General features: G+C 54.5%; 5 protein-coding genes across 5 annotated transcripts in view; 1 reads left to right on the forward strand and 4 right to left on the reverse strand.

The window, feature by feature from the left end:
* Positions 1-4,616, reverse strand: part of SODALDRAFT_338722 (kinesin-II 85 kDa subunit) — a gene marked incomplete at both ends in the record, with an annotated part of 6,175 nt that extends 1,559 nt beyond the window's left edge. Inside the window, 3 exons of the mRNA XM_028612801.1 lie at positions 86-3,296; positions 3,327-4,442; positions 4,553-4,616. Of these exons, the coding sequence (XP_028469167.1) occupies positions 86-3,296; positions 3,327-4,442; positions 4,553-4,616 (4,391 nt within the window). The remainder of the gene's footprint in view (positions 1-85; positions 3,297-3,326; positions 4,443-4,552) is intronic.
* Positions 4,617-5,352: 736 nt separating this feature from the next.
* SODALDRAFT_331087 (leukotriene A-4 hydrolase) lies at positions 5,353-7,903 on the forward strand. The gene is made up of 2 exons (XM_028611368.1): positions 5,353-6,979; positions 7,039-7,903. Exons 1-2 carry the CDS (start codon positions 5,525-5,527, stop codon positions 7,429-7,431), a joined length of 1,848 nt encoding a protein of 615 aa, XP_028469168.1. The 5' UTR covers positions 5,353-5,524; the 3' UTR covers positions 7,432-7,903.
* SODALDRAFT_357398 (hypothetical protein) lies at positions 7,470-8,682 on the reverse strand (the record flags this gene model as incomplete). The annotated part of the gene is made up of 7 exons (XM_028614002.1): positions 7,470-7,498; positions 7,644-7,777; positions 7,809-7,853; positions 7,893-7,918; positions 7,980-8,071; positions 8,167-8,550; positions 8,646-8,682. 7 exons carry the CDS (start codon positions 8,680-8,682, stop codon positions 7,470-7,472), a joined length of 747 nt encoding a protein of 248 aa, XP_028469169.1.
* A 2,045-nt stretch (positions 8,683-10,727) lies between these two features.
* On the reverse strand, positions 10,728-12,289 carry SODALDRAFT_349368 (hypothetical protein; the record flags this gene model as incomplete). Its single annotated transcript, XM_028613420.1, has 8 exons — positions 10,728-10,886; positions 10,960-11,056; positions 11,363-11,396; positions 11,434-11,578; positions 11,649-11,694; positions 12,057-12,094; positions 12,127-12,158; positions 12,240-12,289. The coding sequence occupies 8 exons, from the start codon at positions 12,287-12,289 to the stop codon at positions 10,867-10,869; spliced, it is 462 nt and encodes a 153-aa protein (XP_028469170.1). The 3' UTR covers positions 10,728-10,866.
* A 2,005-nt stretch (positions 12,290-14,294) lies between these two features.
* Positions 14,295-14,601, reverse strand: part of SODALDRAFT_377046 (hypothetical protein) — a gene marked incomplete at its 5' end in the record, with an annotated part of 933 nt that continues 626 nt past the window's right edge. Inside the window, one exon of the mRNA XM_028614877.1 lies at positions 14,295-14,517. Within this exon, the coding sequence (XP_028469171.1) occupies positions 14,342-14,517 (176 nt within the window). The 3' untranslated portion in view covers positions 14,295-14,341. The remainder of the gene's footprint in view (positions 14,518-14,601) is intronic.

Raw genomic sequence — 14,601 nt, forward strand, 5'->3', positions numbered from 1 at the left:
CCCACCTTGGCTCTGACCTCCGAACAGGCCCTGCTCCTCCTCCTCCTCTCCCTGCTGCTGTTGCTGCTGCTGCAGAGACGCCGACTCTTCCTCTTCATCGGCCGGTGTTTGCGAGCACTCGGGACTGTCGTTGAGCAGATCGTCGTCATTAGGGCGAACCAGAAAAGGGAGTGATTCGCTGTCCGACTCCGCCCCGTCGTCCTGCCCCCGCGGTACCTTCCGCACCGGCATGCCGATCCTGTTGATGAGCATCTGCGCCGCCCCAATCTCCGCGATCCGCCTCCTCCTCTTCCGCGCCATGATGAAATCGCTCACCAGCGACACCCCGCGTGGCGTCCACGTCGTCAGCTGCTCCTCGCCCTTGACGTAGTCATGCTGGCTGCTCATTCTCCAGAGATCGCCCACCCTCTTGACCGGCGCCGGCCGCATCGTCAACGTGAAAATGCCGCTGACCGAATGTACAATCCGGATGCTCTGCCACAGGGCAGAGAGAATGGACGTTTGCCGGACGTACGTCCTCGACATGATTTGGCAGCATACGTCCATGGAAAACCGCATGGGCTCGGCGAACTTCTCCGACTTGATCTCCCACGAGACGGTCATCTGGACGCGATACTTGTCCGCCGTTACCCTGTCCAGGAGCAGGGAGTTGTGCAAGCTCGAGTCCCACTGGCCAGTCAACGTGATGCTCCGCGTGCCGTTGGCATTTTGTCGGAACACGGGCTTCGATGACAATTTGAGAGCAATGTCCGGCGGCGCCGAAGCCATGTCGGGCGACTTGCCGGCCTGGTCGAGGAGCTGGACCTTGCCGACCTTGAACGACGTGACGTCGTCCCACGGCAGCGCATCGCCCGAGCTGTGCGTCACGTTGATCATGATGCGCCTTTGCAAGCCTTGGTGCAGCTGAAACGTGCCCGCATCCATCTCGCTCGTCTGCGTGGCTTCGACCGGGACGTACTGACCCTCCTCGTTGAGCTCGAGGATCTGTACCCTGGCCAGCAAGTCGTGTTTTTCTTCCGTGAAGAACTGAGACTCGGCGATCCTCGCGCCCCTAGTTTTCGTGGTACTCCGGGATTGAGGCACCGAGTCCCTCATGTCGTCCCAGCTCAGGAGCTTATCCAGGTGCATGGTCGACACCTTGGCGAAGATGGCGACCCGGAGCGTAATCGACTGCGCGCTGAAGAGGGGAATGCTCACGCTATGGACACTCTCGAACCGAATCGGCCCTTCATCAAAGTCCTGGATCATCTGCGTCGTCGTGACCCCATCCTCCTCCGACACCCCCGGAACGAAGAGCTGCGCATGCACCTCCGTGCCTTCGCGCTCGGCGAACCCCACCATCTCGTGCATCACGACGTTGAACTTGAGCGTGTTGGTAGGCGCCCGCGCATGCGAAGGTTCGAGCGAGAGCCGGATGATGCCGATCGCATGAGACGTATGAGGGGAGAGGACATCCAGCGTAAAGTCCTGGACCCTGCTTTCGAACACAGCTCGTAACGGGACGTCTACGTCGCCCACCAGGGTGTACTGGGGCATGCACGCCTCCACGAACGGGTTGTCCAGGCTCAGATGCTGCGCGTACTCCGGCTGGTCCAGGTATTGGTGCATCTGCCGCATCTGCCGGACGCGGTCGTGGAGCTTCTCGATGCTCCACAGGTGCACCACGCTGTTCTGGTAGTCGGTGACACGAACGCCGATGCAGGGTTTTGGCGCTTCCTCGAGCGCGACATCGTCCCCGTCGGCCGTCAGCCCGTTCAGGACCATGTCGTAGGACGAGCAGAGCGAATGCCCGACGTCAACAACGGTAAACTGGAAGACCACTTGCACGTCGAGCTCGTTGCTCATGATTTGCGCTTCCTTCAACGTCGACGCGTGTTGCAGGACCGCCTCGGCCATCCGCACGTATCTCCGGCTCTTCCAATGCTGGACGACGCCCCGAGCGACTGTTATCTCTTCGTCCGAGAGCTTTGGGTTCGCCTTTGGCCTCTTCAACGGGTCCATCCTGTCCAACTTGTCCTCGAATTGCCGGCGCTGTACGTCCAGTTGCTTCTGCATGTCCTCTTTCAGGGTTTTCAAGGCTTCCTCCATCTTGAGCTTCTCCTTCTTGATCTCCTCCACCTCGACGTTTGACGCCTCGGCCGACTTGAGCTGATCCTGGTACTCCTCCTTCTGTCTGTCCAGCTGCGACTGCATCTCTTCACGAACCTCCCGCAGCCTCTCGTCCACGGCACCTTGTTTCGGCGTCGAGGGCATCGTGAGTGCGGTATCCAGCGAGAAATTGTCTAGGGTCCCGGTGGACATGTACTTCTCTCGTATGGGATACGAAGTCGCCGACTCCGAGTCATCCTCGCCTTCGCGGCCGTTGACGCGCTCGGCTCTCGCACGCTGGACGTCCTCGAAGAGCGCGTTGAGCTCTTCATCCGTGAGGCTCGACAAGTTCTGGTTCGTGCCCAGGATGGCTTCGGCGGCTTCTCTGCGGGCGAAACTCCAGTCGGAATCGCGGCCATTGCGAGAAAACGGCATGGGCGACTCTGGCCGGCTATCACCGAAATCCGAGTTGGCCAAGCTGATAGTACGGACGTGGCCCGGCCGGGGGCTTGCCGTCGGCGTAGGCGACGTTGTCCGGTCGAGACCCTGCAGTTGACTAGCCGTGACAGACTGCCGCAGGAGGCTCTGCTCCGCCCTTTCGGCTCTTGCCTCCATCGGATGGTTGAACCGAAAGATGTGAAAGTCGCCTAGGATAATACGATAGCCGGAGTGCAGCTGTTTCGGTTCTTCGACCCGCTTGCCGTTGACCATGACCGACGCGCCCTCTCTCGGAATCAGTGTGACTGTCCCATCGGGGGCGTTCTGGAAGGCGCAATGGTCGGGCAGCATTCTGGTTCCGTTCAGTCGAATATTGGGTTGGTGATCGCCACTCGACTCCATGCCCCCCACAGTGGTCAGGCCTGGCTTCAGGTTATAGACCAAGCATTCGGCAAGCAGGGGATCGTCCGCGAGATTGACAAGATGCGGCATCTTCTTGGGCGTGGACAGACCAACGAAACCTTTTTCAATGCTGATTCCCAGCTCTTCCAGGGCGGCTTCACGCTCCTTGTGAATCTCCTCGGTCTTGGCCAGCTTCTGCTCCCAAGTTTGGTTGAGATCGGTTAAGAGCTTCTCGCTCTGGCTAAGCTGTTCGGCAATCTCGGCCTTTGACACTTTCTTCACGGCTCCGTCCGGTGCAGTAATGGTAACGAACTGTTGCTCCAGGGGGGTGCCTTCCGGATACACTTCCTCGGCGGCAGCGGGAGCAGCTCCGACGGCAGATGCACCACCACCACCACCACCACCTGCCACGCCGGGCGCAGCGCCACCCCCAAGCTGGGAGCGCAACAGGGACAGTTCTTCTTTCAGCTCGCGGATCATTCTGGCGTTGGCGTCTTCGTTGACCACGGCATGGTTCTTGATGCGCTTGGCGGAATCCGCATACCGAAGGGTGCTGAGGGTCTCGTCGTAGTTAATGTCGGCCGGACTGATGGCCGCGATCATGGCCGTCATGCTGTTTCCGCCGAGGGAGTCCTTCAAGAGCCAGGTGAGAACACTGTCTCGGTATGGTACCGTCGTCGTTGCTCCCTTCTTCTTTTTTCCGGTGGAGAGGTCGGCAAGGGCGGAGATGACACGGCCCAGGGACGAGAGCGACCTATTGATCTCGGCACCCTCCTTGAGGCGTGCGCCCGTTGCGCCGGTCGAGGTGGCTCTTTCCGAACCGGCCAAATCGACCAGGCTGATCTTCGCGACCTTCTCCATCTCCATTTTTGTGTCGAGGTCCATCTTCTTCTGTGTCACCATGAGTGTGAATACGGCATGGCTTCGACTCGAGGTTTCGTTCATGTTCGTCGCGGCCACAGTTCGCGCCTTGTTTCCTTCGTCCATGAGATGTTCGATTTCCTGGAAGCTGGTGACGACGAGTTTCGCGAGGTCTTCGACGTAAGGGCCGGTCGATGGATGTTCCCGAACCTTGAGGTTGCCCTTTGTTGATGGGTTCAGCAAGTCACGGACCCGTTCATTGTAAATTTCCAGGTACGACACCTCGACCGTGCACTTCAGGGTGGCGTCCGCCTGCATCTGCTCGATTCTTGTGAACATTTCCTGGCAAATATTGGGAATGATGCCACTCTCTTTGCCGTATCCCATCATCGAATAGGATTTCCCGGACCCGGTCTGGCCGTAGGCGAAAATACAATTATTGTACCCCTGGAAAGCATTGTCCAGCAACGGCTTGCCTAGATCGTCGAAAAGGTTGTTCTGCCCGGCATAGTGCGGATCCTTCTTGTCGAAAGACCAGTATGACTTGTCGAATGCAAATACTTTCTGACCGGTCTCCTTTCCACCATGCGGTTGGGACAGGATGGTCTGGTTATTCTTCATTTCGATGATGCATTTTGAGCCTCGGTCGATTTCTGCGCGCATGTCAATTGACTCCCATACCATACCATACCAGAAAGCGACGTAATTCGGCGACCTGGGACTCAGACGCCCCCAGATCCCATCCCCTGGATCACGACCTTACCTCTGCTATTGAACGGCCTCACTCTCACCACCACCTTGATGTTGCCGCCCCCTGCTGGAGCCATCTTGACGACGAGAAGGGAACCTTTCCAGGTTCCCCTTTATCCAACGAAGAAGCGCAGCAGTGAACGAGTGACCACGGTGTGCGAGGACCAGGCGGTGGCCAAGCCGAAGAGACCCCAATAACACTTTTGACCCTCGACCCCAACCCTGAACGTCGCGTCAATGTTGTAGCGATGCCCCAAGATGTTCCCATGTATAGACGTATGTATAAACGTTCCAAGCCCTGCTTTTCACGGCCTTGGCGTAATCATCCTCCCTTGATAAAACGGGATACTCCAGGGAGAGAGGAGGAAAAACGAGAGAAAAAGACGGGACACGTCGCAGTGCGGTATAACGGCGTTGAGTAAGCGTAGGAATAACAAGAGAGACTGTCGTAAATATTCGTAATTTATTTTTTTGTGAAAACGATGTGTCGTCGCTCAGTCTAGGGCGGGAGTTGCTGCAGACGAAGGTCGAGGTCGGTGTCGTCAATGTTGGTGTGAGAAATCAAGGGGGCAGTTGCTGTCAACAGTGTCAACAGTCGAGATTACACGTCTTTCAGATAGCGCGACCCGGTGCTGTGTTGGATAAGTGTTGGGATAAGTTATGGTGGGTCTTTCACGTGCCGCTAGTGTCGCTTGAGCGGAACTGGCGGGGTGTGTGTTCCCATTGCTGACTCAGCTTGACTCCATCATTTCACGTTTCACCATTCACCATTCACAGGCTCACTTCGGGCGCTGAAGGAACGAATAACGAGCAGCGTGGGCTCTCCCACCTGTCAACCCCTCACCCCCTTCCCTACCTAGGCACTTAACCCGACCACAACAAGCAAATGTGGCGGTCCATCGTCTCACAGGGAACGGCCACGCTTAGACGTACCATTACCTCGTTCCATCCAGCCACATTTCGAGCTTCCCGGACATACGCAAACATGGCAAAACGCGACCCTTGCACCCTCTCCAACTACCATGAGTGGCTCACCAAGCACACCACGGTCAACATCTCTATCAACTTCCACGAGAAAGCCGTCAAAGGAACAATCTCGCTGGACCTCGAGTCCCTAACGGACAAGCAGAGCAAGGAGATCATATTAGATTCGAACCACGTCCGCATATCAGACGTCAAGGTCAACTCGGCCCCCGCCGCCGCATGGGAGATCAAGGACCCCGTAGGTCCCTACGGCTCTCCTCTTCACATCTCCGTTCCCCAAGGCGCGCCCAAGGGTTCCGTTGTTCAAGTCGAGCTCGGTGTCGAGACCACCAACAAATGCACCGCGCTCCAATTCCTGACCCCGGCCCAAACCTCGAACAAGAAGCATCCGTACGTGTACTCGCAATGCCAGGCAATCCATTGCCGTTCCATATTCCCTTGCCAGGACACGCCCGATGTCAAGTCGACCTTCACCTTCATCATCCGCTCGGCCCTGCCTGTCGTAGCCAGCGGCGTCCCCGTCGAGACGCCCGAAGAGAAAGAGAAAGGCGGCGACGGCGACGGCAACGACAAGCTGTACAAGTTCGAACAGAAAGTCCCCATCCCGACGTACCTGTTCGGCCTTGCTTCCGGGGATATTGCCACCGCACCCATTGGTCCCAGGAGCGTCGTCGCCACCGGGCCGGAAGAACTGAAGGCATGTCAGTGGGAGCTCGACGGGGTGGAGGATTTCATCCAGGTGGCCGAGAAGCTCGTCTTCCCGTACCAATGGGGTGTATACAACGTCCTGGTGACGCCTCCGAGCTACCCCTACGGCGGAATGGAGCAGCCCATCTTCACGTTCGCGACGCCTACGCTCATCAGCGGCGATCGCCAGAACGTGGACGTCATCGCCCACGAGCTGAGCCACTCCTGGAGCGGCAACTTGGTAACCAACGCCAGCTGGGAGCACATGTGGCTCAACGAGGGGTGGACCATCTACCTCGAACGGCGCATTGGCATGGCGTTGCACGGTGATGCCGAGAGAGACTTCTCCGCCATCATCGGTTGGAAGGCCCTCGAGGACGCCGTGGACCTGTTCGGTCATGATCACGAATTTACGAAGCTGATTATCAATCACGACGGTATCGAGCCCGATGACGCCTTCAGCACCGTGCCCTACGAGAAGGGATTCCACTTTGTGTACTACCTAGAGCGCCTCGTGGGACGGGACAACTTTGATAAGTTCATTCCACACTACTTCACCAAGTGGTCCAGGAAGTCGCTCGACTCCTTCCAGTTCAAGGACACCTTCCTCGACTTCTTCGGCAACTTTGGCGATGAGTCCATCAAGAACAAGATCGCCGAGATTGACTGGGATGCATGGTTCTATAAGCCGGGCCTGCCCCCGAAACCACAGTTTGACACATCTCGCGTTGACGTGTGCTACAAGCTCGCCGAACAGTGGAGGAACAAGGTAAATTACGCGGCACCCCAAAAAAAAAGAGGAGACATCACTAACGCTCCAAATAATAGGACTTCGAACCAAGCCCCAAGGACGTCGAGGATTTCACCGGCAACCAGAAGCTGGTGCTCCTGGAAGCCGTGGAGAAGTTCGAAGAGCCCCTGGCCCCTGAGAAGAGTGAGCTGCTGGGCAAGGTGTACAGCTTTGCCTCTTCCAAGAATGCGGAGATCAAGTCAGCGTACTACAAAGTCGCGCTTCGTGCCCAGGACACCAGCTGCTACGAGGGCGTTGCCGAGCACCTGGGTCAGGTTGGCAGGATGAAGTTCGTCCGGCCACTATTCAGGGCCCTCAACAAGGTTGACCGGCCGCTCGCTCTGAAGACCCTCGAGAAGAACCGCGACTTTTACCATCCCATTTGCAGGGCCTTGGTCGAAAAGGATCTCGGCGTCGCTGGAACAAGCTAGTTCAGGATAGACGGCCCCATTCTATCTGCTGGGGCTCTCTATTTATGGGAGAACTCTTCATGGGAAACTGAGATTCTGAGGAGGTTGGGGGGCTTGAAATAATATGTGGGAAGTGTAGGACTAGAGCGTCGGTCAAGGAAGATCGTCATATAACAACGAGAATAACCATAATAACAAGCCAAGGTTATGGAAGAGCATACGTAGGTATCAACCTTGAGAGGCCGCTATCGAGCCAAGGGCATGTGTGATGACGAAAGGATGGTCTTGGAACTGGAGGGCAAGAGAGCCTGCCTCTGAGCCGCCGCCATCAGCAAGGCACATCGTTCGAATACTGTTGGGTCTCTCTCTGAACCAGATCGCAGTGGTAGAAGACGAACGAGGAGACGTCCATGGCCATGCTGGTACAGTTGTCCAGGAGCTGCCTGGGAGACAGGGCATCGCATCGGCAAGCTTGTTGTTACCTTTTGACGAGATACCGCTCGAGCAGCTGATGCCCATGCTACGCCACTAATGGTACTTCCCTTCCATGCTGCAAGTTGAGCACATACACCTGCGACCTTGCAAATGCAGTGCTGCCAGAGGGGCTCATCCAAGATGGGCCAAGCGTCATCGAGCAGTTGCCCGGGAACTTTCGACGCAACTAGAAAGTACCGGGACTCGGTTCTCAAACTGGTAAAGTACAGTCGGAAAGGCGAACCCCTGGGGCTGTTTCTCGTTGAGAAATTGGAGAGTCACATGCTCTCCAGTGACATGGGGATACTTCCATGTGGTGTGCTTTGATGAAGGCTTCGCCCGCCCGCCAGACAGCAGCTTGGTTGTCTACAGCATGGACTAGCGAGATCAGCGTCGAGTCTTCGGCGAGAGCGTCGGAATCGGGAAGAGGATTTGGTGCGGCAGACAAGGTGAAATGGCCCTCGTGGCCGTCGCTCCAGCATGCTTGGCCGTTGGGAATATGGTCTGGGGTTTGCAATGGGGAATGGGTCAGAAGAGCGGTGTTGAAGACGAGCCAGGAAGTCTCAGAAACTTGTCGGATGGAATCATTGAGGTGAGGCTGACACACGTGAGCCGACGCCGTGTTGATGATTATTGAAGATGGCGAGATACGGTTGTGCGAGCACACTGAGCATTATGGTGGAATGTGAACAGGTGGTTGGCTGATTGGCTGTTTGTTGTTGTCATTCTGCTTATTCGGTGGAGCTCATGGAGGCAGATACCAGTGCACCACGATTGTGCAGCATGCCAGGCAAGCATATCTGAATTGCAGACAGTTATATTCCCGCCTGGGTCTCTATGCCCTGAAGTCGCCCCAGAGGTGTCAAGGAACTTAACATTTATAGCCAGACGCTGAGTATTTCTCAAGAGGTGCACAACATAGGAAGTGATCGACTCATTCAATGCACCGCTATGATGATTACGACATTCTTTGGGCGTCCGAGATGTTTCATAATTATAGTAGTAAACGCGGCGTCGCTGCCTGCCTCCGGTTTGGCGGCGCCGCTTCGGCCTGTCTTTATTAACATATGCTCTGGACTCCAGGAAAAGAGAATATATCGTGCGTTCGGAGCCGAGTAGGTACGCCGACCAAAGCCGTGATCATCTCGTCGTGTGTATGGATCGACCGCGTGGTCAGCATCTGTCTCCCGCAAACCCTGATCGGCCGATCAGAAGATAGGGGATGACGCCGGGGACATTCCCATTTAATGTGTAAATTCGGAGATCTACACAGTTCTAAATGTCATCGCGACATGGGCCGTTCCGCCAGCTCGGCTGGAAAAAGCTAGACTGGGAGAGGCTGCTTAGTCATGTCCGAGTCTCATCACACGTGACACTCGATGTCTTTTTGTCAAACCCCTCGCCGCAAGTATCGGACTACGAAGCTTTGCGGATAGACAGGCTGCACGCCGAATAGACCAGCCCCCCAACGGCGCAATCCGGACTTGCGACCGGATTGCGAGTCGAGTCGTTGCGGACTACCATTCCATTGACTCACCGGCATTCAGCCACCGAGCCCTTCGTCGTCGGGGCCTAGAATACGACGTCGGATGACAGACTGGCCCCGCTCCGGCCGATAATAGCCACGTCAACACGGAATGGCAAGGCGCGCCGACTGACACAATCAACGGGTCGGCATTCTTTCGGATTGCTCGGTATCATCGAAACGCTCAGTGTTGGCTGAGGCCCTCGAAACCCATCACGGCATGAAGCTTCGGGGGCTGGAGTGTACATGCTGGACCTACTCCACCTCAAATCGTGCTGCTGCGTATCCCATGCTTCGTGAAGCCACTGGAACCTCTTGAGGCGTGGGCCACGAAGCATCCACTTAATTACCAGGAAGGGATTCTCGAGCTATCATAGACCAGACGCGATCATGCTTCTCTCGGCTCTTCGCGCAACCTCGTTGGGGTTGGCTGAATGCATGCTTGCAAGATAGGATTAATGAGGCTGCCAAGTTCCCACAGAGGCTTTTTGGATGGCGGCTATCTGACCTAGATTCCGTGGTCCTGGTGTCGGGCGACCAGCTCCCTCTGGCGGGTTGTTCTGGCAAAGAAATTTCTGACCGGACTGGGCAGTGCTGAAGAAATAACAGCCTGCCCGGGTTCGGGGATATCAGAGCCCGATAATTAGTTAGTCTGTCGTAAAGACTTGGAGCTTGTGTTGATAGCTACCTTATACCACTGAACTGGCTCTGGCCAGAGCAAAATCCTCTGTTCAAGCTTTGACCTACATATAATCCCTCCCCCTCTTCCAAAACAGAAAGAAAGGAAGAAAAAATCGTGTAGGGATTGTACCTGATGCTGAAACAACGCCGAGGGTTCGGCTCAGGGGGGGGGGGGGGAGCTTACCCCGTGCTCACCCTGGGCCACCGAAGGCTCACGTAAAAGCGACCACGGCTCAGTCCCCGCACCTAGCATGGGATTTGGGGCGTGGCACGAGTAACAGTTGTCGAGGGTGACTATTCAAGTGGTATGGGCGTTGTGTGGCTTGCCTCTAAGCTTATCACTGGTCATTCGCCAGCACTTCGAAGATTGGCCGATGTGGCCTGATCAGAGTCCACCACGGTGGTATTAGTGTCGCTCGCGCTAATGCAGGTCCCGGGAGTGACCCCACTACAAAGTGTTGCGTAAGCATTCTGTAATTCCGGCAGGTCCATATTGTCCGTAGATAATACCTAACCCACACAAGTCGCGTTCTTCTCCCCGCAATAATTACAGTAGGTACATTTCCGGCGACTGAGCTACAACATAAGGTGCGAAACTGTGCAGTAAACAATGCTCTGTACCTGCTTGTCTGCTGCGGGGGATGCAAACTTTTGCAAAGCGAGATGCTGCTGTACGTTGTAGGTACGAAGTGTATGTCTCTGCCCGGCCACCGACTGCAGTGAACCAAGTTCCATCCCGTTAGCAAGACGAAGAACGAGCCTCCACGAGTAATAGATCAAAACTGCAGATGGCAGCCTTATATGGACCAGAAACAGGGGTTTTATTTTTTATAATTCCCACGCGATCGGTTGTCTCACCAGTATCTTACACACGGGCCAGGCTTTCCTGATCAGACGACAGGTCATGACGAGCGTTTTGGCAACATTTTTAGACCAGTCATCGCGGGGCAAGATCGGTAATTTAATCTGTGCAGTACGTAGATAGCGTCGCGCTAACAGAACATGCGAACTTCCTCTCATCGTCCGGTAGAAGCTTCATAGTTAATTATTACAAGGCAGCTTTTAATCGCGGTTGTGTTGCCCTTGCTCCGATGGCGACGCGAGATGATCTTGTATGTGTGTGTCAACGAAGAATGAAGTACCTTATGTACGGCTCCGTTGATGGCGGCTTCAAACCCCCGCATTAGGGTTACGTCAGTAACGACAAGCGAACTTGCAGCACTACCTCCCACTTCGCGCAGCCAACTCCAGTGGGTCACAAACGCCGCGTACCTTGATGGTCACAAAATGCTCTTCGTCATGCAGTCTGGAGTGCCTTTGTGGTAAAAGTCGGGAATACCTACAACGTGATTTCCCGTCCGCTTGACGTGCGAAGCCATTGCTCTCGCCCCGAAGCGAACACTCGCCGGAAGGGCGCTAGCAGGGTCTCCCGGGAAGAAAGGGGGGAGAAGAACGGCGGAGAATCTCTTGGATAAAGCCTGTCAATATCTGCACGAGTTATATAGCCAGGTGCCTGGGCAACCCTGGACCTCGCCTCTGCATACGTTGTACAACGTACTCCGATACAACTCGAAACATTTCCTTTGTACCTTGTAGCTGCAAACCTGCAAGGCAAAACGCATCGAAACATCAAGGCCGTGCATTCGCCGTTGGTCCGTGCAGAGATCCCACGACAAAAGTGTACGAAGTAAACCAGAAGCCAAGAACTCTATAAACTGACATGTCAATCTTCCCTCCATGCTAGACCTGGTCAGGGGCCTGTATTGTCGGTGCATAACCTCGTCTTGCCGTGGCCTTGTTGACTTCTCATCGGAGATCATCAGTGGGGTGTGGGTTCTCTCTCCCTGTCTCTCTTTGCCGACTGTAACACAACGATAACACGTTAAACACTTCTTTTCCTACCGGACTTCCTCCTGACAGGTTGCAGGCAAGGTGATAAACGCACTTGGTAGCATCCTAAACTCACCTGAAATGTAACCTCGCGGAAGAGAAGCGGTGAAAGAGCTTTGGAAATACAATTACGATAGAGTACATACCTCCGTAGATAATTATTGCACATTCCATTAAACTAGATCTGAAGACAGACCATCAACTGAGAGAATGTGGAGGGCAGAGGCCGGGTTCCTTGAGGTGCCAGACCAACACCTACTGTAGCAGCTTGACCCAGACACTTCTCGACACTCGGGGCTTTCTCGACATTGTTGGCTCAAATTCCCCCGATTTGCTCCAGTTTTTGTTCCATTTCTTGGAGACTTGGTAGGATTACCTCGTACTTAATACTGTATTCTATAGCCTAGGGCTGTTACACGGTAGCGGACATGATTTCCTGTTCAGGATTAGTAGCCTGAATCGGAGAAGGAGCTTTATCGGACCCGCCAGTTCCTCTCTCGTGGGGCGTCGACACTTTATTTGGGAAGAAACGGGTGACAAGAAAAGAAGAAAAAAAAGGGGGCGCGGAGAAGAACTGGCAGCGAGATGGTCCGCATTGCATGAGCAGCGCATTCCGCAGCGGAGCGGCACTCTGTTACATATGCGAGATATATGCGATTCTGCCAGAGACCAGACGAAAGATGAGACGAAACGCTTTTGTGGTTCTAGCTCCAAGCTCCTTTGTTGATCTTCGGTAGATCATTATTCAGCCGATTATACGTTGTACCTACCTACTTCGGGAGTTGACAATTAATTATGAGGGAATCAAGATTAGGTAGTTTGGGACCCAAACGGACAGTCGTAGGGCGCAGTATTAATTAATACCTGACATTGGAAGGCCTCTCTGAAACCACATAAGAAGCACGTACCAAGGTAAGGACTCTGACGGCCATGTCTATCTTAGATAGAGGGCGTGAAGCACGGGGTACATACATCACCGATTCACCTTCAAGTACTTCGTACCTCTTGAAGAACGGTCCTCTCTGCTGCGATAGGCCCAGGCTTGATGTCAAGGAGCCAACTCGCAAGCGACCCTGGGCGATCTATGAACAGGGAGGATGCGGGTTGCTTCATGAAGCCAATCAGATCATCGCCGGAGCTGAGGGCCGGGTGACAAGGGTCTCCTCCCGAGCCATCCAGCCATCCCAATTATGTATGAGGAATGTATGAGGTACTTCGTACAGGGTGGGGATGCCTTCGTGGGGAGCCGTCTTGGTTCTTCTTCTACGAATCCATAATTAGGTAAGTCACCCCCTACGAATCGACACTATCTTACTCTGTAATGGACCTTGTCATGAGCACGTACCGTACGCAGCAAGACTGGCATCTATGTACGCATGGACCTCAGATGCTGGGGCTGTACCAAAGTGCGAATAGAACTTAGATCTGACCTGCTCTTATTCTCGGTGCGGGTTGCTCAGGTTTCCACCTGGGTAAGCTTCGTATGTACTGTGCACCACATCTGGGAATAGTCTACCGGGGTCGATTCCGTTGAGGCACACGGCAGTCAGGCTGTCTTTGCGTTCCCGGCCACTGCCGAATTCACCTGAAACGGTGTCATCGAGGCCGCGAGGCGGGACATGGAAGTTTCTAAGATAACCATCAAGAGATGTGCCGCGTGAGGCACGATGACAATAACGATCTTGACAGTTGATAATCTACCTTACCGATGCTGCTACCGACATAAACCAAGCCGTTTGATAAAAGTGAGAAGTGACTGTCGGCTACACTTGGGAGTGACTCGTAAAGTCTGACAGCGAGTGGGTCAAGGGGTCAAAGCTCACAGACAAGGGTAGCTACGTACCTATTTATTGTACGTTGCATTTCGTACCTCATTTTCCTTGCACCGCGCAACCCTTGTACATACATTTTATGATCCCACTCACTTTTATCGATTTATGCCTCATCTTTTTGACGTGACAGATAAGCAGTTTCTAAATTCCGAACTTTCTCTTTATTAATACCACAAGATGTCTTTCGCCAGGAAAGTGACATACGTAACGCGGAAGCTACAAGAGGGGCTACATATTGGAGTATCAGTACCTTACTGTGACAACGAATGTCACGTGGTATTAATTCGTGGCATACAATGGGGGCGTTTCGTGTGGCTGTCCTCTGCGTTCTTTCGAGTTCGATTCGAATAACATTGTTCGCTAACGTGATTTTATAGAGCCGTACGGAGTAGTTCCGGTGAGGCTTCACGACCTATGTTGCCAAACATGCGGGGAAGTAACCAAAAGAACTTCGCTTCCGTACAGTATGTACAGTTTCGAAGCCGCAATCGGCTAAGCAAATGTCCGGATGAGGCATTCTTGTCAGCGGTCAGTGCTTGGTCATTTGCATGCTGCTCAGAGCTGCTTGTTTTCTGACTGGTGCTCTATTGAGATGCATGACGATGCATGAGCCTGTCACAATTTGGTGGCGCACCGCGGATAGTCTGACAGAGGTGCGATGGTTGACCGTCTGGCCCTCGTCAAGACGGCCTTGGACGAACTGGGCTTAGAACCGCACGGATGGTATTGCCATGCAGCAACACGGATACCTACTCTTACCCGCATGGGAATGCCGGGGGGCCGGGGGGG

Source organism: Sodiomyces alkalinus, assembly GCF_003711515.1.
Source record: "Sodiomyces alkalinus F11 unplaced genomic scaffold SODALscaffold_2, whole genome shotgun sequence".
In the NCBI taxonomy this organism is placed as follows: domain Eukaryota; kingdom Fungi; phylum Ascomycota; class Sordariomycetes; order Glomerellales; family Plectosphaerellaceae; genus Sodiomyces; species Sodiomyces alkalinus.

What these genes read in the sequence shown, in the direction of transcription:
- SODALDRAFT_331087 (XM_028611368.1), top strand. Translation starts at nt 5,525, where the DNA reads ATGGCAAAACGCGACCCTTGCACCCTCTCCAACTACCATGAGTGGCTC. An exon ending in CCGAACAGTGGAGGAACAAG is followed by an intron (nt 6,980 to 7,038) that starts GTAAATTACGCG and finishes TCCAAATAATAG; the next exon opens with GACTTCGAACCAAGCCCCAA.